Here is a 22,670-nt window from a genome sequence, read left to right as displayed (position 1 = left end):
GTTACCCAACTGGCCAGGGCGCCAAGCGAGGATTCGCTTGCGTAACCGCGCCCAAACGCACGTGCGTAATCGTGCGCAACCGAAGACGCGCATGCGTAACCGTGCGCAACCGAGGACGCGCGTGCGTAAACGAGGACGCGCGTGCGTAACCGTGCGCAAAGCACTTAGACTTCACAGAGCGCACCCACTTTTCAATGTGGTAACACTTGCCGGACTAGGGGTAGGCTGCATATTAGGGAAGTGCCTGGCGCGCACCTAAGCTTTGCGTCCTAGACACGCGCCTCTTGTGCCTACCCCTAGTTCCGGCCCTGGGTTGGTTGTTTAAAGGTCTGGACTGCATGCATGCCACGCCTCCTTTGGTCCTAGAGCCAAATTAGGAGCAGTCCCATCCCCCTCTATAGTCAGCGGCCTCATTATAAAAGATTACGTCAGTGTTTTAGGAGAGATCTCGCGGTAAGAATAGGTGGAAGACTCGCGAAATGAAAGCAGGTTGCTAGGCTGCGGAGGGGAATGCGGAAGGCTCGTGGGATATTTTTGCGAAACTCTCGCGAGTGTGGGTTGGGCCGCGCCAGGCTGGGTTGCTAGGCTGCTGGGTGGTGGGCGGAGCTATGTGACACAGATGGGCGGGAATCTAGCAATTTTTGCACCCCCTACCCGTACTCCTCCTCAATCCGAGGCCGGAGGCAACTCATCCCCCCGGGCAGGGGTCCCGGACCCTTCGTACGGATTAGTGGATCGATTTATTACCCACCGGACTGGAACAGCCTCAACATTATCGCCGCATTGCCCCGTGCTCTCCGCTGAGTCTCCCGCAGCTTCCACCATACGGACCGAACCTCTCGCAGGAACAGCCGCAGCGCACGGTACCTGGCCCTGTGGATCTGTCTGTGTTCCCTGCAGCCTCCCGTACCCTCCCCTTCCCCACTGTTTCCATTCAACTCCCTGCAGCCTAAAGGAAACACCCTTTATCCATTAGCGAAGCCCCTGCGTTCTGTAAGTGAGCCCCTGCTGTTGAGAAGGTCCCCAAGAGGGGTCTGCAAGTGCCTAACCGGGACCCCTGTATCATGTAGGAACCTCCTGCAGCCGTAAAGGAAACCGTTACCGGTGTGAGCTGCATTATATGTGTGTGCCTCTGTACCCCTTTACATTCCTGTACATACAACTGAATACATGGCGGTATACATACCCTGTGTGGTCTTATTATTGCAATAATCTCAACCCCTTTTCTGTGCCCTAATTCTATGATCTGTCCCTCAGTGCCCATTACATTGCCCCCTGGTAGTGTCCCGTGTTCCTCCTATTAGAATTGCTCTGCATTTATCTGTATATCTCTGTTCCCAAAATCCTGTCTCCTGCCTGCACCCTTTGTAAGAAAGAGCTTTGTGATCTTTAGCCTCCTGCTGACCTGTACTCCCCACTCATGATGAATGTTACCTGATACCCCTTTGTATAACGTGCAGTGCCTGTGCCCCTACATAAGTGATAATGGTGCTTTTATTTCTCCCCCTTATACCTCATTCTGTGTCATCTCCAGTAGTCAGGTGTCCCTCAGCACCCACATTTCCCATAACTCCCAAGTTGCTCACTCCCTTGTGTCCTATTACTCTTGTTTCTCTCTTACAGCTTCTTGCCCTGGTGCTTTCTGTTGTGTTACAGAGTCCCATACCTCTCTCTCAGGACCCACAGCTCCTTTTAGCCCCCCCCATTCACATTGGGTCCTTGGCCTTTGTAAGAGTCACAACTTATTAGTTCTCCTTTTTTTTCTCTCATAACATCTTCTGCTCCCTCCTCCACACCAGATTCTTCCTCTTCTGTGTCTGATCCCATATACATTTATAACATTTCTGCACCCCCAATCCTCTGCATTTGTTCCATTTAATTCATAGTTTGCTCCTCCCACCCTCCCTATTCTTTAGCATTGCATCCTTTCCTGCATGTAACCCTCTCTTACCTGCAGCCTTTTATTTATCTGCACCCCAGTTTTACTCCGTTCACTCAGGCCTCCCTCTCTGCACAGGCTACAGTCAGTATGAGGCTCCCTTTGTTACCGCTGGGGTTGCTTCGTTGGACAATCCATGGGAACTAAAGGATTATTCGGGAACCAGAACCCCCCTTGTATCACCTGATCAAGAACCCAGTTCCTCCCAGCTTACTGCAGAACTCGGCCCTTATATGAAGGTAAAAGGTGTGTAGTTTCCTCCCTTTGTTTTTATATCTGGTCCCCTTCACCCCTCAAATGCTTGTTGCATTCATATATTTTGCTTTGCAGGAGAGCAATAATTTTAGAGAAGATTTTGTGTATTATTGTCCTATGTCTAGTTACTTGTTTGGAGTAGAATGATCCAAACTGTGGCCCTTCCACTGTCATGCTGCCCTGTTAAAGCCTTGCTGTACCTTATTCCAGAAATATTTTTACCTACAATTCTGCAGGCTCCACTCTGCTGGGCCCTGGGGAATTGACCTAGCAGTTGGCTAGAAGTAGGTTGCAGTTGGTTATCTATGGTCAAACTAGGTCATTTCTACAAAAACCTGTTTCTAGGCAGTTACAAGTAGCAGCAACTGATCCCTCCCTGTGATATCAGCCTGAGGGCATTCAGGGATGAGCAGCCAGCTACCCTTCAGATGTTCTTGAACTACTATTCCCAGAAGCCCCTGACAGCCCAAGCCTGTGATTTATAATTCACCAGCAGGGCCGACCGTGTGCTTTTCAGTTGGGTGGAAAAACATGTTTTCTGTTGTTTTCATATCTACGTGGCTGTTTGGTATATATGAACCTTTGATGCCACTACAGTCCGTACATGAATCTGCATCTGTCGTTCTCCGAGTTCTGCCGAGCAAATTGATTTAGTGCCACGCTAATGAATTCTTTATCTTTCTCACACATTTTAATATCCTTGTTATCTGAAAGATCCAACAAGGCGCCTGCGCTTGATTTATTGCTGCTCTGCACGGCGCTGAATTCTAGAGCAGAGATGTGCAAGGCCCAGCTGTTATTAAAGTGGAACTCCCTGCAGCTCCCCGGGGGTGTCATTGAATAACAGATGGAACACTGCAGTGTGTGTGCATCCTAGATATAGAGAATATACATGTCTCTGGGCCCCATTCTCATGAGTGGAGACTCAATTGGGTCAGATTGCTCCTCCATTCATCTTAATAGCAAAGCATGAAAATCCTGCTTGAACCTAATTGGAACGTTTGCTATATATGTGTATGTATATATATGTGTGTGTGTATGCATATATTTTTATATTTACATCTCTCACTTTGAGAATGCAGTTTTGCTATAGGTGGAGTATTCCATTATCCGTATTCTCACCTAAAAGGTTAATTACTGGCCTCATTAAATGGTACTGTGCGAATGTATTGGATTTAATTGGCCTATAACATTGTCTTCATGTGGAATAATGTGAGGCACTTCCGCCTCCCTGCAGGCAGAGTATAATATATATAATATAATAACTTGCGTATGAGCATTGTGATTGCTGAGCTCGTCTTTGTGCAGAATCAAACTATATGGCAGAAGCAGTTCGGCCCCTGAGATTGGGTGCAATGGTTGCCTAGATACAACTTCCACCCTCTCTTTGCATTCAAGTCTGGTGGGGGATGCTGGTAAATGGAGGCAAGTAGAGTAGGAAAAGACAGTGACAGTAGGGCAGTGCCATATTCTGTATCTAGGCCAGGGCCCCACTGATACTGAGCTAGACTCTCATTTGGGGGTAGCAGTTATTAGTTGCTGCATACCCTATATCAATACCAGTGGCTTATACTGCATTATAGGGGCATCACAGATAAAAGGAAGAATCCTGAGCTTTGTTAACGCCAACTCCAAACCCTCCAGAGCATTCCTGTCTGCTTGAGGGAATAACAGGCCATTCCTGTTTGAACATAGGTCAATCTGTGTTACTGATTGGTCACATGAGAACATTTAGAGTCCTAGAAGAACAGCAGCTAAATAGTTTCCTGCTGCAGAAGCTTTGTAGCTTGTGTCTTTTTATTACTATTAATCTAAAACAAATTTATAAGTATTCAGAATTCATGCTGTCACGTATACCATTAAAAAGTGGCCGGCCTGCCTACCATTATATACCTGTTAAAACAATATATAGCTATATTTCATATATTAAACTATCAATCAAGGAGGACTTCATATGAACAGTTCATCATGATTCATTTATCCTTTATACAGTCTTAAACTTCAGAATTGGAGGCTGTTAAAATAATAACCTAGCACCGGTATAGTCTATAGCTGTATATTGTGCGGGATGGTATAGTACAGGTATGGGATCCGTTATCCGGAAAGCTCTGAATAACGGAAAGGCCATGTCCCATAGACTCCATTTTATCCAAATAATCCACATTTTTAAAAATGATTTCCCTTTTCTCTGTAGTAATAAAACAGTACCTTGTACTTGATCCAAATGAAGATATAATTAATCCTTATTGGAAGAAAACCCAGCCTATTGGGTTTTTTAATGTTTAAAGGCTTTTCTAGTAGACTGAAGGTATGAAGATCCAAATTCTGGAATGATCTGTTATCCGAAAACCCCCAGGTCTAGAGCATTGTGTGTAACCGGTCCCATAGCTGTAATACAGTTCTTAGCTTCTGTATTGCTCCATACTATTGGCATGCATTCATCAAACACTAACTTATTCCACAGAGTTCAGTATACGTAATGTAATGTATACGTTAAACATTCAGAAACCACCAATAACCAAAACAAGCGGTAAAGATGGCCCTGCCCAAAAGAGCTTACAATCTAAAATAACCAAGGGGTTGGAGACGTAAGGTGTTATACAGGCTAAAATATTTCTAACAATGCAATACTTAGAGCAGGATTAGATACAAGGTTGCATGACATTACTCTGTATTTGGCAACAGTTTTAACAGCCCCTCTTTGGTAGGGGTTAGTCCTCCCTGGGAGACCTAGTTACCTGCAAAGTTCTTCACCTTCATATCAGCAGGTGCTGCCATGCTTGTTCAGGCTAGTCATTCTGCACTGCCAACTTGTTAGATGGCAGACTTCTTGCTTGGCTTTACCAAGCAGCACAGATGGGCATGTCCTTGTTTTTACTTTGGAATACTAGCATCCCTTTAAAGAACTATAGTTCCCAGTATCCCCTTTCAGCAAATTTGGAGTTCTGAAATAACACTGATATATTAGGTACCTGCTTCCTAATGGAAAATAAACACACATTTATCAAAGGTTTTTCTGGCCAAAACTGTCAAATTCGACTAGGGAGTTATCCAAATTCAATTTGAGTTTTTAAAAAAATTTGAATTCAATTTTCGAGATTTATCATACTCTGGCCCTTTAAGAACTCAAATTGGACTATTCACCACCTAAAATTTGCCAAATTGCTGTATAAGTCAATGGGAGAGGTCCAGGGATCAATTTGGTTATGTTTGCAGCCTTTCTGACATTTGAGTTTTTAATACTCCAGTTGAAATAGATTTGAGTTTTCGGGTCGATCCTATTCACCCGACTTTTAAAAATCAGATTTTAATGATGACTCAAATTTGGAGTTCATGGGAGTTTATGGGAGTTTCAAAAAAACTTGAATGAATTTGAAATTTGACCCTTGATAAATGTGCTTCTAAATGTTCCTTTTCATCTCTGTGGTCCCTATAAACATATTACCAAAAGGGAAGGCTCCATGCTGGATGTCCTGGAAATACAGAAGCATTGTCTCTGGGTTGAAGAATGGCTGATTTTTTTTCTTTCTAAAGGGGAACGCCACCCAAAAAACGTTTCTTCTATTATGAAAGACACGATAATTCTAAGCAGCTTTACAATATAGATTTTTTTTCCATTCTGCATAAAACCCTGTATAAGAACAAGATCTTGAGCAGAGCAGGGGGTCATGCTGCAGAGATCGCCCAGAGAGTAGGGTTAAGGCTTCTCAGCAAGTGCTGAGCCAGGCAGGTTCCATGCTATGAATATCTGCTCATTTATAGCCGTCAACATCTTGTGCCCCTCCCTCCAGGGTCACTGGATACTCTTGCAGAAGAGGCACCCTACAAACATTCACCACTCCATTTACTTCCATAAGGTAGCACACACTTAGAAATTTTAACTGGAAACTTCACACAAATTTAAGATCTGTCTAGCGGTTTACTTTTACATTGCTGGTTCAGACACCTGAATCATTGTATCAGTAGGCAGCTGATTGTATAGATTGTACAGGGCAAGGGGCTCACTAGTGATGGTAGGTGGGCAGCACTGTGCATAAGTAAAAGGACTGGCACTGAGCTTCTGAATGGCTTTTGCATAGTTGGTGATGGATGGGCCGCACTTTAGAACCAACTGGGTTGGGATGATGGATAGCAGATATTCAGGATTGATTGTACCGTACTAACTGGCTAGCTAAGGTTCAGTACTGCTTATGTCTGAATGAATAATCTCCAGTACTGGTTCTGTTGGGCTGATTTTGAACAGCTGAGCTTCAGTACTGATTGGGTTCAAATGGTTTGTAATGACTGAACTTCAGTACTGATTGGGTTTGGATAATTGAGCCTCAGTACTGATGGGGTTTGGATAACTTTGCATGACTGTGCTTCAGTAACGATTGGCTTTTGGATGACTGACCTTCAGTTCTGATTGGGATTGGATGACTTTGTATGACTGAGCTTCAGTACAGATTGTGTTTGGATAACTTTGTATGACTGAGCTTCAGTTCTGATTGGGGTTGGATGACTGAGCTTCAGTTCTGATTGGGGTTGGATGACTGAGCTTCAGTTCTGATTGCAGTTGGATGACTGAGCTTCAGTTCTGATTGCGGTTGCATGACTGAGCTTCAGTTCTGATTGGGTTTGGGTAACTTTGTATGACTAAGCTTCAGTTCTGATTGGGTTTGGATGACTGTATGACTGAGCTTCAGTTCTGATTGGGTTTGGATGACTTTGTATGACTGAGCATCAGTACAGCTTGTGGCCAGATGGCTTTGGATAATTGAGCTTCAGTAACAATTGGGTTTGGTTGATTTTGTATGACTGATCTTTAGTACTGATTGGGTTTGGATGACTTTGAGCGAACTTAAGTACCAATTGGGTTTGGATGACTTTATATGACTGAGCTTCAGTACCAGTTGTTTTTGGCATCACTGTAGAGGGCTGAGATACAGAACGAGCTGTCATGTTTGGACTTTATCACAGGGCTGAGCTTTAGAACTAGTTCTCTTTGGCTGACATTGATTTTCTGCAGATTTTGTCATTGCCCAGGGTTCATGGATGGATTAAGTTTGGAAGCATCCTGTACTGAATCCCTCTCCCCCAACAAACTGTGCGTGAGTATTAATGGAGGCAGAATTTTACAGAATGACCATTTGAATATTTACACTTTCATATAATGAAACTATAGCTAACTACAACTCTGGCTTTTGCTTGATGATGGGATTTGTAGTTCAAAGCAGCCAGGGAATCTCAGATAAGCCATGTGATATGTATAGCCGGTCACACAAGTTTATGCCTTGCTGATGATGAGTGGAACAGGCGTCTGGTGTCAGTATCTTTTTCTCTGTCTCTCTCTCTGATGGTGCGACCATACACACTCACACACATACACCGACATGGTAACCATTCATGGGAACAGGGATTTTTTTTCTTTCTGAATCGTTATCTCATGAGTCTTTCCAGTAATCGACTTCTGTAATGTGACTAGTACAGCTAATTGCACATAATTATTAGCTTTCCCATCTCTATATGAACTGGATATTAAGGTAAATGTGTGCATTGGGAGTGTATCATGTTGTACCTTTGTGCTGTTCCCCTGCCTATGAGTAAAGGGCCCTACTCATAGTGCAGCTACCATATCATCCACACAGTCAGTTCAACACCTACAGGCAGCAGATTGCCAGAGTTGGGGCAAAAAGGCAGATTTAAAAGTAAAGCAAGCAGAAATGTTATGTAAAAGTGTCCATTTATGTTTTCTGCCTGCTCAGTTGGTCAGTATCATCTGTTAAACACCAGGGTGTGTGTTCTCTATACACTCCTTACTGCTCTAGAATCAACTGGGCACACTCACTCTCAGTTGGTAGAATTATTGCTGATGGGTTTGGGCATCATAGCATAATCACTATTGGAAGTAGTGTCTGTCTGTCCCTTTTCTTCTGGTTCTTGAAGCAATGCACAGGAGTCCCTTCTCTTCCAGCACTGTTACTGCTACATTGTTACAAGGCCCCCCGTTCAGCAGTTCTAATCAGTTGGCTTCTGCTACATTGTTACATGGCTCTGCTACATGGTTTCCACAAAGCACAGCTTTCAATATTCATTACATATGCCTAAATATAAACCCAGTGGAAATGTTTAATGAAAGGTAGAGTTCCCCTTTAACCCATTACAAGAACATTACTTAGTGTTGTGCCGTTTCCCATTCCAATAAGAGCAGTGGTGCTTCCAGATTGGGAAAGCCTCCGCTTGGCGGTGTGTAAACATCCGGAGGAACAGAATCGCTGTGCTGTTTGCTAAACATTCCAGGCTCTGTGTGGGAGACCTGGAGGATTTCCATGTAGATCTGACTGTGTACACTTTGTATCACATGCTAGTTTGAGGGGGGTTGTAATATTTACAATGTTTTAAAACTTTTACTCCTTTATATTCCATCAATGGACTCATTTACACTTTTCCATTTATATGAAAGGGAAGCTACCTGGGGTTTGTTAGGGGGTGTTTTCATGCCCCCTCAGGTAGCTGCAATCCATTGACCACTCCAGCTGTAGCATAGAGAGTAACTTGTATTTATCTGGCCTTATTGTCAGCGCACTAACACTATTTGCACATGCAGCGTAACAATTGTGCTGGTGTTTGGGTTAACTGACAGCTCAGAATTGGGTTAGTGAAATATAAAAAGTGTGTGTGCAGCTTTGTGCTCGGGGGCCCTGGTCAGACTGACATCTGTTCTACTGGATTAGGACTCAATGTTATTGTCTCCGGCACTTTGTGAATGAAATCGCACAGGCTGCCACTTGGAGAATGAATCCATCCATTCACACTGTGAGCCGGGCATACTGCTGCCATTGTGGTTACACAGAGAGTCTACATGCTTTGTAAAAAAAGTTAAAGGGATACTGTCATGGGAAAACATGTTTTTTTTTTTCAAAACGTATCAGTTAATAGTGCTGCTCCAGCAGAATTCTGCACTGATATCCATTTCTCAAAAGAGTAAACAGATTTTTTTATAATCTGACATGTGGCTAGACATATTGCCAGTTTCCCAGCTGCCCCCAGTCATGTGACTTGTGCTCTGATAAACTTCAATCACTCTTTACTGCTGTACTGCAAGTTGGAGTGATATCACCCCCTCTCCCCCCCCCCAGCAGCCTAACAATGGGAAGCTAACCAGATAACCGCTCCCTAACACAAGATAACAGCTGCCTGGTAGATCTAAGAACAACACTCAATAGTAAACGCCAAGTCCCACTGAGACTCCTTCGGTTACATTAAGTAGGAGAGATAACAGCCTGCCAGAAAGTAGTTCCATCCTAAAGTGCAGGCACAAGTCACATGACTGGGGCAGCTGGGAAACTGACAATATGTCTAGCCCCATGTCAGATTTCAAAATTGATTATAAAAAAAATCTTGTTTGCTCTTTTAAGAAATGGACTTCAGTGCAGAAGTATGCTGGAGCAGCACTATTAACTGATGTGTTTTGAAGAAAACATGTTTTCTCATGACAGTATCCCTTTAAAGTGCTGTAATTCCACCAATAACTCTCATCATGTCCCTTTCTGCCTTTGACGTAGTAATCAGTGTTGCATAATTCAGCTCTCCCCTAGCAAAGTCTGGTCTATTAATCAGCTCTACTGTTAGATTATTTTAGGAGTCAGAACCACCATTACAATATAATCAGACAGACCCCGACGGACAAAACCAATGACAGTTACACATAGCTATAAACCCAGTGAGAATGAAGAATAAATGGATGTTGTGAAGTTTCTTGGAAACCCTTTTATGCACTAATGCTTTTTTTGGGTTTTATATCCCATTTAAGACTGGATGCTTTAGTTTCTTTGAGTTTTATTGATTACATCAAGCAGAAAAGGGCCAGGGAAGAGTGTAATGGGGGGTAAGTCACGATTAGTGCTCATATCAGGGAAAAGGATCTATTGGAATCCACACTGTAACCCACGATGTGCCATGGAAGCCCAACACTCTGCAACTGAAGAGCAGAGGGAGAGATTTACATAAATGCAAAAACTGACAGTAACCATACACAATAAGGGAACGTAGGTTTTGTGTTGGGGAATTAATGTCACTGAGTGTCTGAGCCCCTCCCCCCCCCCATTCCCTTTCGCTGATGTACAGTTATGGGACAGCTGCTCTATGCACTTGTGCTGGGTCTGCCTATGTGTGTGTATGGGGGGTAGGGTTGCCACCTTTTGTGGAAAAAAAATACCGGCTATCCTATATATTTATCTTTTTTCCCTATTAATAATATTGGGATCAACCATCATTTTTACAGGCCAGACCGGTAAATGATTTTATAGAGGTGGGGGTATGTCGCTGTGAAGAAGATGGGGTGGGGGGTTGTGGCTGTGTGGACACAGCACCTCTGCAGTTGCCCTTTTACACCTGGTTACTTCCAGAAAAAGTTTCTCCAAAATAAAAACGCTTCCAGTTTCTTTAAGGGATTGAAAAGTAACATAAGCATGGTTTCTGGTTTGATTGAGGAACTTTTTGTTGCAAATCTGTTTCCTCACTGCCCATTAAAATACTAACAAACTGCAACGTTGCACCGTATCTGCAACTCTAGTGGTTTTCCCTATAAACCCTTAGATTATTGTGGGAATAAAACAAAGGTGGGGGGGGGGGAATTAGTAATGACTTGAGTTCATGATGGGGTCCCTTAGTCTGCTTTCCATGAAGGTCCTTGGTGTCCTTTGGGAACCACAGATATGCAAGATGCTCCCTCACTACCTCCACCTGTAGGGTGACTGCACAATGCCAGTTCTACAGAGGGTGCCAGTGAGTGACTTGCGGTAACTATCCAGCTCCTGCTTAATAGTGCTGGGATCTGTTCCTGAGCTCTGGCCTTCATTCAAAGTCTATGCAATACTAAATGATTTGTGTGCGTATTCCTTTTGTGCTAATGACTAATAATATCCATGTGCTAAACCTCTGCTCTGTGTTAGCCCCGTGCCGCCGGCCAAGCAACTGCTGCCAGTACCCAAATACATAAACAAAGCTGTAAATCATCCCGTGCGTGTATTCTCAGCAATTGGTGAGTGTAACGAATCGGCGTGGGCAGTGGGTGATTATGTATGGCTTTTACTCTGCCCTTTCCCCTCCCATTTTTGCCACACAGTGCCATTAAGTGCTCACCATGCGTCTGCAGATTTCTGGATTGTAGGGAAGGATTAACATCCATGACATAGAGTTTATAATAAGTTGTGCATACAACTCCCAGCATCCTCTGATAGCTAATGGTAACAGCTGGTGGGACTGGACTTTTCCCCTTCATTCCCCACAAGTTCCATCCAGACTAGGACAGTATTTGTCTTGTTGAAACAAAAGGCCAGTTCATTAATGCATGTAATTAACAGAGACTTTATCATAATCCAGTGGATCAGTTATTATGCAGCCTTTACTGAGAGATAATTAAAGCGTCTCTCACACCTCATTATCTGCAGATAATAGGATCCTGCTCAGACTCCATTCACTCTAGCAAGGCAAACAAGCTTCTCTCTGTTAAGGTGATGGAATCTCGCTAGCGGCTCTGTCTCTTGTGTTAGCGCTGTGGGATGTGACCCCCGCTCCTAGGCTGTTCTCACATGTGATACTGTATAAAGTATAAGGCACCGTAAGGTAGGATTTGGTTACACTTGTACAAATCTTACACTCAGCTGAAAACTTCACATGCTCTAACCTTTGCTTGTCAGACTCACTTTTCTCCCATTGGACAGATAAAGCTCACACCTTACTGGCATCTTTGGGCGATTAAGTGGCTTAAAACGTTGCATTAGGGTTAGGCTGACCCTGGTATATGAAACTGCGTCTCGTAGGTCAAATGCAGGTTAATTAAAGGGGAAATACACCTTAAAATTATATTATTAAACTCCTTGCAGATACTGCCCTTGCTGGAATAAAACCCAGTACCCCAGCACTAAAAAAGTTACCCACTGTTAGTCTGTTACACCCCTACGTAATGAAAATTCATTCACCCTGTTACATTGTAACACCCCATCATAATGAAAATCCCTCCATTCCTCATTCTCACTGGGTTTATGATTGTGTAACTTTCTATGCAATTATCTGTCACTGTCTGTCCCCTTCTGTTGTCTGTTTTTGACTTGAGACAATGTAGCAGAAGCCACATGATTAACAGACCAGCAAAGAAACATGGAAAGAAACAGCAAGAGTCAGATCCAGAGAACTGAAAGGGACAGACAGGCAGACACAATGGCAGGTTTATATAACTAAAACCAGTAAGAGTGAAGAATTAATTAATTTGGGGAAATTTCTTGGAATTACATTTTCTCTCATTAGGCAAACATTTTAGGTTTACAATTACATCCCTCATTATGCATTTCTGTGTATATATAAAATAGAATTTGTGCTCGCTGATATAATGCCTGCATAATCTGCACTGTGCCTCCTCTGTGAGTGCAGCAAATGTGTTGTATACTCAATTCCTTGCACTTTCCATGTGTCCAAAGTGGGAGGAAGGAGCCCAGACAAACACGCCTCGCACTGATAAGGATTCCGTGGGAGCGTCCCCTCTGTGCGGAAGTAGTTGTGCGACACTTCTCACTTTGCTGAGCCGAGGGGGGAAATGATCCTGTGTTCTGTGATAAGGCAAGGGAGTGTTACACAATACAGGGCTGTGTCGCACACTTCTGTTCCGTGTATCACCTTATAGGGAGCGTTAAATTATTGCGCCCTATATTCGTGATGTGCAGCTCCTCTGATGTCACTGAACTACAACCCGTTACTCACTGTACCCAGCAGCCTTTCACTCATGGCATTTCTTTCTTGTGTGGAGATAAGAAGCAGCACCGAAGGTTATGTATGTATATTTATATTTATCTACTATGTGTGTTCCCTGGATCAGAGCAGTATGTAACGCGAAAGAGTAACGGAACCTGTTTGTGTTAGTAACCTGCTGTGGAGTGGTTTCCTTATTCCACTGTTATAATGATGTTTAGAATCTCAGCTATAAAGCAGGGCAGGACTGCTGCTTACAATGGGTATCAGATAGGATCTGTGCCACTGAGACAGAATGCTCTGTTATACAGATAGCTAGAATCTCAGCCATAAAGCAGGGCAGGACTGCTGCTTACAATGGGTACCAGATAGGATCTGTGCCACTGTGACAGAATGCTCTGTTCTACAGATGGCTAGAATCTCTGCCATGAAGCAGGGCAGATCTACAGCTTACAGTGGTTATCCCATAGGATCTGACATGACATGATATACACTGGAATTGCCCCAAGAAAAACTGTGGGGCAGAAGTCCATTAAAGGGGAAGTAAAGTCGAAATTGAATAAAGCTACACATGCTTTATTTTGTATAATAAACATGAACTCACTGCACCAGAAGCCTAAAGAAAAAAATTATTTATGCTTTCAAAGTTGGCCATAGGGGTTCACCATATTGTATCTTTGTTAAACATCTTTGCAAGGCCAAGACTGTGTACATGCTTAGTGTGGTATGGGCTGCTTAGTGATTGTCATAAATTATCAAAACAGAACAAGTCAAATATCTGCCAGAAGCTGATACAGCAAGACTGATTAATAATAAGAATAGGCAGATATTAGTCATGTAATCTAATGTGGATTGTATAGTTTTTGTGTTGTTTAATACAAACTTTCTCCAACTCTGCGGAACCTGTGGCTGCAGCAAAATAATCCTCCAAATAGAATCCCAGTTTATCTTTTTTAAATCTGGCTCTATGATCTTTGTCCCTGCAGCTGCAGTTGGAAACAGTAAAAGGGACGTAAAGGCAAAAATAAAATCCAATACAAATCTCTACACGGTTGCCTTCTGCTCTGTAGGGAAACAAACAAAGCTGCTTGAGTTCTGCATGGCTGGGAAGTATGGGAGGGGCTCCCCATGCTGTTCATAATTATGACTGTTTCCCTGCAGAGCAGTTAGGCACTGTCTGACAATTCCTATTCACAGCAGTAAATGAAGGGAGAATTTCACTGCATACAGTCAGGTTTCCTATAAAAACGGTACACATTTTTTTAAATTAATTTAATTAAAGTATGTTGGAGATGGGTATTTTTTTTTGCCTTTACATGCCCTTTAATAATCGCTAAATCATGTTTGGCAGTTCTTGGGACGGACAAGTGTGCATATTACTCGTGTGTTACACAGTGTTCACAACTCAATGTGGATTAATGTATTCTTTTACACAGTGTTCACAACTCAATGTGGATTAATGTATTCTTTTTCTTCCGCAGACCTTGTGTGGACAGTAATGACCGCACGCTTCCGATTGCCTGCTGGCAGAACCTACAATGTACGCGCGTCGGAGCAGGCACGGGACAGACAGAGCACAGAGGTGGTGTGCAACATTCTTCTCCTGGATAACTCTGTTCAAACTTTTCATGTAAATGTGAGTAATGATCCTGTCTTGCTGTTTTGATCTATTTACTGTTTTATTTTGTTGAGGAGTCAAAGAGCACATGAATGCAGAGGCAAAATTTTAGTAGTTCTTAAAGGGGTTATACATTCAGAATTCAGAATATAGGTTAAAGGAGAAGAAAAGGTTTTTTTTTTTTTTTAAATTTTCATGCTCTGTTAGGACTCGCCGTCATTCTTGACCCAATAAGCTTTTGGTCATGCATGTTATGGGGGGGGGGGGGAGTGGGTGGTGGAAGGGACAAGGGCAACTCAAAAACAGCCAAAGACCATCAATGTTGGTATCTTTTTAAGAAACCTATTGACTAAGGGTGAAACACCTGTTACCGTCATTCATTCCACATTTAGGCTGTGCAAGTGTCCTTTTTTTAAGCAAGCTCAACCCCTTCTTTTATAATTCTGTTTCTTTCACATGGTATAACGGAAGTGAAGGCCAAGCACACCGAGATAATATAATTATTATTATAAACATATATACAGTATAGGCAGCATTGTACAATAAATGGGGGTATACATTAGACATTCAGGAAACCACACAAAACCATCAATAACCAATGCAAAGTCCCTGCCTAAAAGAGCTTACAAACTATAAATACCCTTGTACTGATGAGATTAAAGAAGTTGAACTACACAAGGACAGACAGAAATTGCAACGAGTGATAACTATAAAATAATGGTAGGCTGTTTTTTGCAAAACCAATACACAGAAATATTCTGAACCAGTTCTAGGAGTGACTGTTGTATGTGTTTTTGCGTTTTTCACAACTGCTTCTGTACATAAAGGGCCAAGTTCTAAGCCTATGATGTTTTACTATGCTTCCACAGTGATCCCTGCCACTGTACTGGTGTTACTTCATACTAAGGGAGTATTTATTAACATTGGAGGCAAACATCACTGGTGATGTTGCCCATAGCAACCAATGAGAGCTTTTGCTTTTGTTTTGTAACTTGTAGGTGACTGCTCAAATCTAATTTCAGATCAGTTGCTATGGGCAACATCACTGGTGATGTTTGTCTCCAACGTTAATAAATATGCACCTTAGTGTTACTTTTGGCTCAACTGTAACCTAAATGCAGTACCTTCCTGGGCAGTTGCTCCATCAACTCGCCTGAAGGGCTTTACTGCCACATTTTCTAATCCCATAGTCTCCTGCACTCTAATATGGGAACAGAACTATCCAAGCAGTTTATGAACCCAGGCACATTAATTTCAGTCTTCAAACTGGGGTTTTCATGACTGTAGGGGAGAAAAAAGTGACAGGAGCAGTGCTAAGTTGGCTGGAGCTGGTCAGTAAGTGGGCAGTTTAGCTGCGACTCAGGGGCCTTTTCCATTCATAATAAGTCTGTGCCTAGATCTAGAAGGGATGTTCTTCTCTCTTGCAGAAACACAACCACGGGCAGGTCCTTCTAGATTTGGTCTTCAAGTTCCTTGATCTGACGGAGCGAGATTATTTCGGGTTGCAGCTGGCAGATGATTCCTGTGACAATCCTGTAAGGATGGTTCCACTTCAGAGTCTTTCTGGGTTTCCCATTAAGTGGCATTTGGGAGCAATTGGTGAAAAGACACCTCAGAAGGGTTGGAGTGTTCTATCCAAGCAAACAGTTTACTGTTTATGCCTCAAGACATCAACTGTTCATCTACAACTTCCAGTATCCTTCTTTGGCTTGTTGGAAGTTAATGGGATGCTGGAAGCGGAGTAGTGCTTTGGAGGAAAAGTTTATAAGCTATAGTGCTATTTTGGTTCTGTGGTATGTATTAAGGCCTGGACTGGCAATCTGTTGATTCTGGCAAATCCAGAGGGGCTGCTGTAAGATGCCCTAGACAATCGCTATTTATTGGACTGGTGTGGACTGTTTGGGCCTCTGTGTACTTGAAATGCCAGGGCCTATTTTGAATCCCAGACTAGGCCTGTATGTAGTGTAAACATGGAGCTGCCATGCTGTTTGTGATGCTATTTGTAGTGCCACACACAGAACAATGGCCATTCACTCAGTTTTGCTTCTATCTCTTCCTTTTGTCTCTGTTATTTTGCAGAGGTGGCTGGATCTGAACAAACCCATCAGGAAGCAGCTAAAAAGTCAGTAACCCTTTCTCTACCAAGCTCATGTTTCTCCATTTAGGCTCTGCATGCACCAGAAACAGGATGTGCTTAATGTTATGTTTATCTCCACCTACAGGGGGATCCCCTCACAACCTCAACTTCAGAGTCAAGTTCTTTGTGTCTGACCCCAGCAAGCTACAGGAGGAGTACACAAGGTGAGACCTGGTACCTTTTCATGCCTCCACTGTACCCCAAAGAACGAATGTACATCCTGGGGATCGCTTTTACTAGGGGAAAAAGTGAGCATCGAAACTCCTGACACTAAGGAATGGTTAATTCCTCCTTACATTACACAATGCATGCTGGGAAGAACTGTTCAGACCTGGTAGAATTCAAATGCAGCTCATTTGTGGTCCCACTTTAGTCTTCATGCTGCTGAGCGACTCCGATAAAGTCCCTGCGTGCGGGCAATAGGAGGAAGCAGGGCACTTAGAACAGGCGAATAGCTTTTTAATCTTTTGTTTGTCTGACAGAGGATATGGGCGCTGTTATGGTGGCATGATAAGAGCACTCACAGGCATGTATAAAGAACAGTAACAGAGAAAGATCACAATTTCTGCATTACATCTGCATGCCTTCAGGAAGTATATCCAGAAAAACGTAGGAAACGTATCCCTGTTTGCACCTGATCTAATAACCTAATGCATATGTGTGGGGATAGTGAGCAGCAGCGTTTATATGTAAATAGTGAGTCATAAGTGCTTTTCTTTTTAACTGACTGCTAGAAGATTGCTAGTTAATTTGCCTTATTGAAAGAGAGTTCTGCTCTCTCAGAAAGTCAGATCATATCTGTCATAGAGGCTAATGCTACAGGGCTGATTATGAATCAATTCTGATGCAGACTGCACTTGTTTCTATGCTGCCATGTAATGTGATTATGAATGAATGGGTCCCTAATTTCAGGTAAATGACAGGAGACCAGAGAATCAGAAGAAGATGGGGACCTACTGGGTGTATGTTTAGGGGCACAGATCTTATCTGCTAAAGGCATGGGGTGTCCTTGGCTGGTACAGAAGCACAAAACATAAGGTGCAACATTTCCGACCTATGTCTTTATTTAGTTCTTTTGTTTAAAGGGAGACCTGTGCCACAAAATTAACCTGCTTTTACTTGCTCTGCACATCTCTCCGATTCATTTACTCACAAAATCATTCACAGACCACAATTTTGTAAGCATAAGGCAAGCAATCAGACTCCTGAAAACTGTGCCTTAGCTCGTTTGGTATCTCCTATACATACAACCCAATGCACTGCTGAGATCAGTACTCCCTGCCCTGCTGACTGCTGTCTTTTTCTGTATCCCTTAAGGTACCAGTATTTTTTACAGATAAAACAAGACGTCCTGACTGGAAGGTAAGCAGATCTTATTATTAGATATTATTTTAGTGTAACGTCTGCTCTTGCTCCACGTTGTTGACTTTCTCATGCCACTTGCAACACAGGGTTATTGTATTGCAGTACTAATTACTAGTAATAGTCTTAAAGTAACTGATTAGTAATGGAAAACTCAGCTATGAACGCCATTGGATCTTGCATTTGGTTTGCGTATAGAGCTATAGTGTGGCATTTAGTCTTGACATTTCAGAAAATGCATTTTACATACGCAGTTGTGAAGTCCTTACAGTAGAGATATTGGCTTCTGTGACATTTACATTTATATACAAATATTGTGGCAAGCTGTCTGCTTGAACACGTAACTTTTGGGGGGCTTAGTCAATGGCGGGCAGGCAGCATAGGACAAAGGAGCAGAAAGACAGGGACACAGCTTCTTCAAGGAAAACAGCAGTTTATTTTCCCTTTTTAAACAAATGTAAACAGTCCATTATCCACAGACACAGGGGTGAACATTGTAGCAAACAAACATAAATCATAAAATTAAAACCTTGCCCACTGGGCACTAACTTCACACTTTTTAAGAAGTTCCTGACTAGACTGGGCCCCTTGTGGACTACCAGCAAAAAAAAACTGTATTGGTTGGCTCACCCCTGTACTCAGTCTTTGAGTGAACTTCTTATCCTCCTGGCTTTTCCTTAATGTCCCACACAGACAACAAATCTGGCTCTTAGTCACAGCCATGGGCTCCCTCTGCTTCGCGCAGTATCAGGCAGCACTCCCAGCTCTTCTGGGAGTTCCTAACACAGCCAGGTCTCCTACCTGCTGTGTCCCACTCTCCCATTCTAATTAACTTTAAATAGCCTTTACACAGGACAGCTTTCCTGTTGAAGGTGAACTCCAATCTCTGGACTGGATCTGCGGAATGGAGTCCCTGGCTACTAAAGTCTTTAAACAGAGCTCTGATTCTCTGTTTAATAACTCCCTTCCTGGAGCCTATCTCAGTACCTGGGGAGAAATTAAAGGCTAGAGTGACCTTTTTCCACCTTTTCCTAGTCAATCTACCACAATATGTATTTTCATTTTTTTTATGACAGCTCTATTTATGGGAGATCACCGTATTGTTTGTAGGGTAGACACTCAAAGAGCAATCCTCCAGGCAGTTGTAGTAAAAATTTGTCTTTATTGAAGTACAGGTGTGGATAACAGCCTTACGAGTTTTCTGTTCTCACAACAAGCCTATGATTAAGTGTTGTGAGAACACGAAACGCGTAAGGCGGTTATCCAGTCCTGTACTTCGATAAAGACCAATTTTTACTACAGCTGCCCACAAACTGTGGTGAGTCTTTTTAAAAAAGGAATGTTTTGATGAAGATATTAATGGGAGATGCTTCATTCAAATCAACAGTGGCTGGAAGAGATTATTGATACATTGTCTCTTTCAGTTATATGCAGAACCACTTCTCTCCAGTTTCGTAATGGAGCATATTTTATTAAAGATAAAATTATTTTATACGCTGATCTATAAAAATGTGTTTGTATCAGCTCCTATCTTATGATCTCTCTCTGTTTGAGTAATGTTCCATGCATGCAAAGCTTCTTACTGTTTCCCTTTTCTTTGTCAGGTTACCCTGTCCCTATAACACAGCAGCCCTGCTCGCTTCCTACGCTGCTCAGTGTAAGTATCTGCTGACCCTGTACCATAAGTAACCTATGTATCCTTACAAAGATTTTGATGTCAATAGTTTATCATTGGTGCACAGTGATTTCCCTTGAATCAAATGACTTCTCATATCCTTATAATTAACAGCTTATTATAATACATAAGTGATACTCTGAGTTCCCTGTTCAGTTCAGCCTGCAGCCTTGTGACTTTATTATTTACAGTACAGGGTGTATTATTTCTTGTATATTAATTAGGGGGAGGGTATTTGGGAATATGCTTCACTGAGTGCAAATAAATAAGAAGTACAATTTTCTTTCGCCCTTGCATTTGTAGCTGAACTAGGTGACTACAGTCATTTAGAGCACTTGCCTGGTTACCTTGCCGACTACTCCTATATCCCTGACCAACCTCTGGACTTTGAGAAAGAAATAGCAAAGTTGCACCAGCAGAACAGGTAATCAATGGACCACTGGCACAGAAAGACATTGTTAGTTACCTAGAAACTAGTAATACCTATTTAAGGGGTGTCCCCATGTTGAATTACAACCCCCAGCATCTCATTGGAAGGTAATTGTTGATAATCAGTTTTCAAGGCTTTAGCTTGCCCACTTGAGCGCCATACAGAATCATATGTGATCACAGTAAATACCCAGGAATTTTTATATGTAAAATAGCTGGTATGTAAATACTAATGAATAACTTTATTGCTGTTGCTGCTCCTTGAATATGTTTCCTGCACAATCAGTCATGGTCCAGCAATAAAACATGCAGGAGCACAGCTTTCTCATAACTGCATGTTTACTGTAAATGATTAACATGCACTCCTTGTTTTGTTATAAACTTAACCCTGGAGACAGCCTTATGGTTCCAACGCCCAGTACAAAGCTCCTGCACTCAGATGGCTGTTTATTTTGGGCTAAGTGGCCAATATTATGGGATGTTTATCCTTATAAACAGGAAATCCCAGATTATATTTGCAGTTGCTGCTCAGTGCCCACTTTTCTTTAAGGGGAGTTGTATAATTTAGTGAAATGGAATCGGCCATTCTGTGTTTAAATATACAATAAAACTATGGCAGCCAGGGCAGCAGGAGTAGGTGCAAAGGTATAGGTAAGTATTGGGGCTGCTACCTCAGTTGGCAGCAGCACCAGTAACGCCCCTTAGTGCAGCATAGGTATTCACCTGTATTAAAGGAGCAGTAACAGCAAAAGTTTTTAAAAAAAAAAAAAAAAAAAAAACTTTGGTATGCTGCGGAAAAAAAACACCAACACATATTAAACTTTTAAGTTGCTAAGTCTTTTGGTTGCCCTGTTGCCATTTCTGAAGAGGAACGCAAGTGGAGTTTCGGTAAGTTATTTCTTAGACTTAACGATTTTAAAGTTTAATATGTGTTGGCGTCTTTTTTTCATAGCATGCTAACGAATTGTTTTTAGAAAATATTTGCTGTTACTGGTCCTTTAAGCAGTATTCAGAAGGAACAGCCCCCAAGTTTGCTCATAGCCTGTACATAGGGATACCATAAAACTATAGTGGCATAAGTGTAAAACTATGGTGGCATAGATATTTATCTGTACTAAGCACAATTCATCAGAAACCGCCCCCAAATGTGCTCATAATCTATACAGCGAGATTCCATAAAACTATGACAGCATAGGCATTCCCCAGTACTATGTTCCTTTATAAAATTATGTTTCCAGTATCCCTACCTTACTTTACATTACCGACATTCAGTTCTGCCTGATGCTGTGTTTGTATTACAGAAGCCTGTCCCCAGCAGAGGCAGAATTCAGTTATCTGAACACTGCTCGCACGTTGGAACTGTATGGTGTTGAATTACACTACGCACAGGTAAGCATATGTAATGCATATTTTTCTGACAGAAATTCCCTGAATCTTGTGATAAGGCTATGGCCGCTCCTGTTGTTCAGCTCTCAATTATCCACATCATGTCACAGCCATTCACTGAGTGTATAGCTTTCATACTGGGGTAACTAGGAATTCTCAGAAGCCCAGAACATACAGTGCTGCATTACTAGCCTGATTCTATGCTGAGCTTTAGTCCCGCTTTAAGTTGTTGCATACTGAGCTTAGCGAAGGGGGAACTATAAAGCAGAACTATATCTTGCACAGCGTAGTGTAGTTTCATGCCATACAGTGGCTATTGTGTACATGGTGGGGGTGAAAGAAGGATAATTGTGTGAAAGAGTAACAATTTATTAAATGGGTATTGTTACAGTAACCAATGACAATACAATTGGTGGCTATTTCCCATGTAAGCTCTATATGTTCCCTCCCAGCATCTCCCACTTCAAAGCACAATCTCTCCACATATTGTTTCCCCTGTATCCGAGTGCTTCCTTCCTCTATATCTTATTTCTGCCCCAGCAAGTAAAGGTCTTGGGCTTATCCGGCTGCCTGGAACCTGCTCCGTGGCTGTGAGGAGAGGGAATAGGAAGTATTTGGAATTCCTCCCCCCCCCCCCCAAAGCCACAGGGAACATATTTAGACAAATCCTTCCCCTGAGCCTGACAGCTACGAGCTGCTGTTTGTCTGTTCTGCCTATAGACTGTGCCTTCCATGTTCCTGGTGCTCGTTTATTTATTCAGCGTGTTGGATTTGGCTCTGCAGATTGGGGTTTATTGTGCTGTCTGCTTTGCTGCCTGCTAATGTTAACACTGTATCTTCCTTGCCTTTTTAGCTTACAGCAAGATCTGTAGGTCTCATAGTCACTGCTTTCTTGGTAAATGTCTTCAGCTGGCCATAGACGTAAAGATTCGATTCATATAATTTTCAGACCGTGTGTGGAGAGTCCTGACCATTTTCGTCCCACAGAGATCGGTCGTTTGGTCGATCGGACAGGTTAAAGATTTCTGTTGGCTGCCGACAATATCTCTGCGTGTGTTGCCGATCGGACGATTTTAAGTGGAAGACTGTCACCAGCTTTTGTCGGACATAACTTTCGTACGATTGCTGTCAGGGGCAGAACATC

At 42.6% G+C, this 22,670-nt stretch overlaps 1 protein-coding gene across 5 annotated transcripts in view; it reads left to right on the top strand.

Annotated features, from left to right (window-relative positions):
• The first annotated feature begins 247 nt into the window (after positions 1-247).
• The window catches only part of ptpn4.L (protein tyrosine phosphatase, non-receptor type 4 (megakaryocyte) L homeolog), a 48,285-nt gene continuing 25,862 nt past the window's right edge, over positions 248-22,670 (top strand). Inside the window, exons 1-11 of one of the 5 annotated variants that reach the window (XM_018235635.2) lie at positions 248-863; positions 1,624-1,728; positions 2,018-2,185; positions 14,401-14,555; positions 15,965-16,072; positions 16,617-16,659; positions 16,760-16,838; positions 17,992-18,036; positions 19,641-19,693; positions 20,015-20,135; positions 21,442-21,529. In XM_018235635.2, the coding sequence (XP_018091124.2) occupies positions 620-863; positions 1,624-1,728; positions 2,018-2,185; positions 14,401-14,555; positions 15,965-16,072; positions 16,617-16,659; positions 16,760-16,838; positions 17,992-18,036; positions 19,641-19,693; positions 20,015-20,135; positions 21,442-21,529 (1,209 nt within the window). In that variant the 5' untranslated portion in view covers positions 248-619. Of the gene's footprint in view, positions 864-1,623; positions 1,729-2,017; positions 2,186-12,785; positions 13,002-14,400; positions 14,556-15,964; positions 16,073-16,616; positions 16,660-16,759; positions 16,839-17,991; positions 18,037-19,640; positions 19,694-20,014; positions 20,136-21,441; positions 21,530-22,670 lie in introns of those variants that run through there. The other 4 variants (XM_041576722.1, XM_018235633.2, XM_018235637.2 and 1 more) reach the window with 4 other exon arrangements.

The sequence above is a fragment of the Xenopus laevis genome, chromosome 9_10L (assembly GCF_017654675.1).
Source record: "Xenopus laevis strain J_2021 chromosome 9_10L, Xenopus_laevis_v10.1, whole genome shotgun sequence".
Classification (NCBI taxonomy): Eukaryota; Metazoa; Chordata; class Amphibia; order Anura; family Pipidae; genus Xenopus; species Xenopus laevis.
Note: the sequence above shows the minus strand (reverse complement) of the source record. Positions and strands in the feature narration are given on the sequence as shown.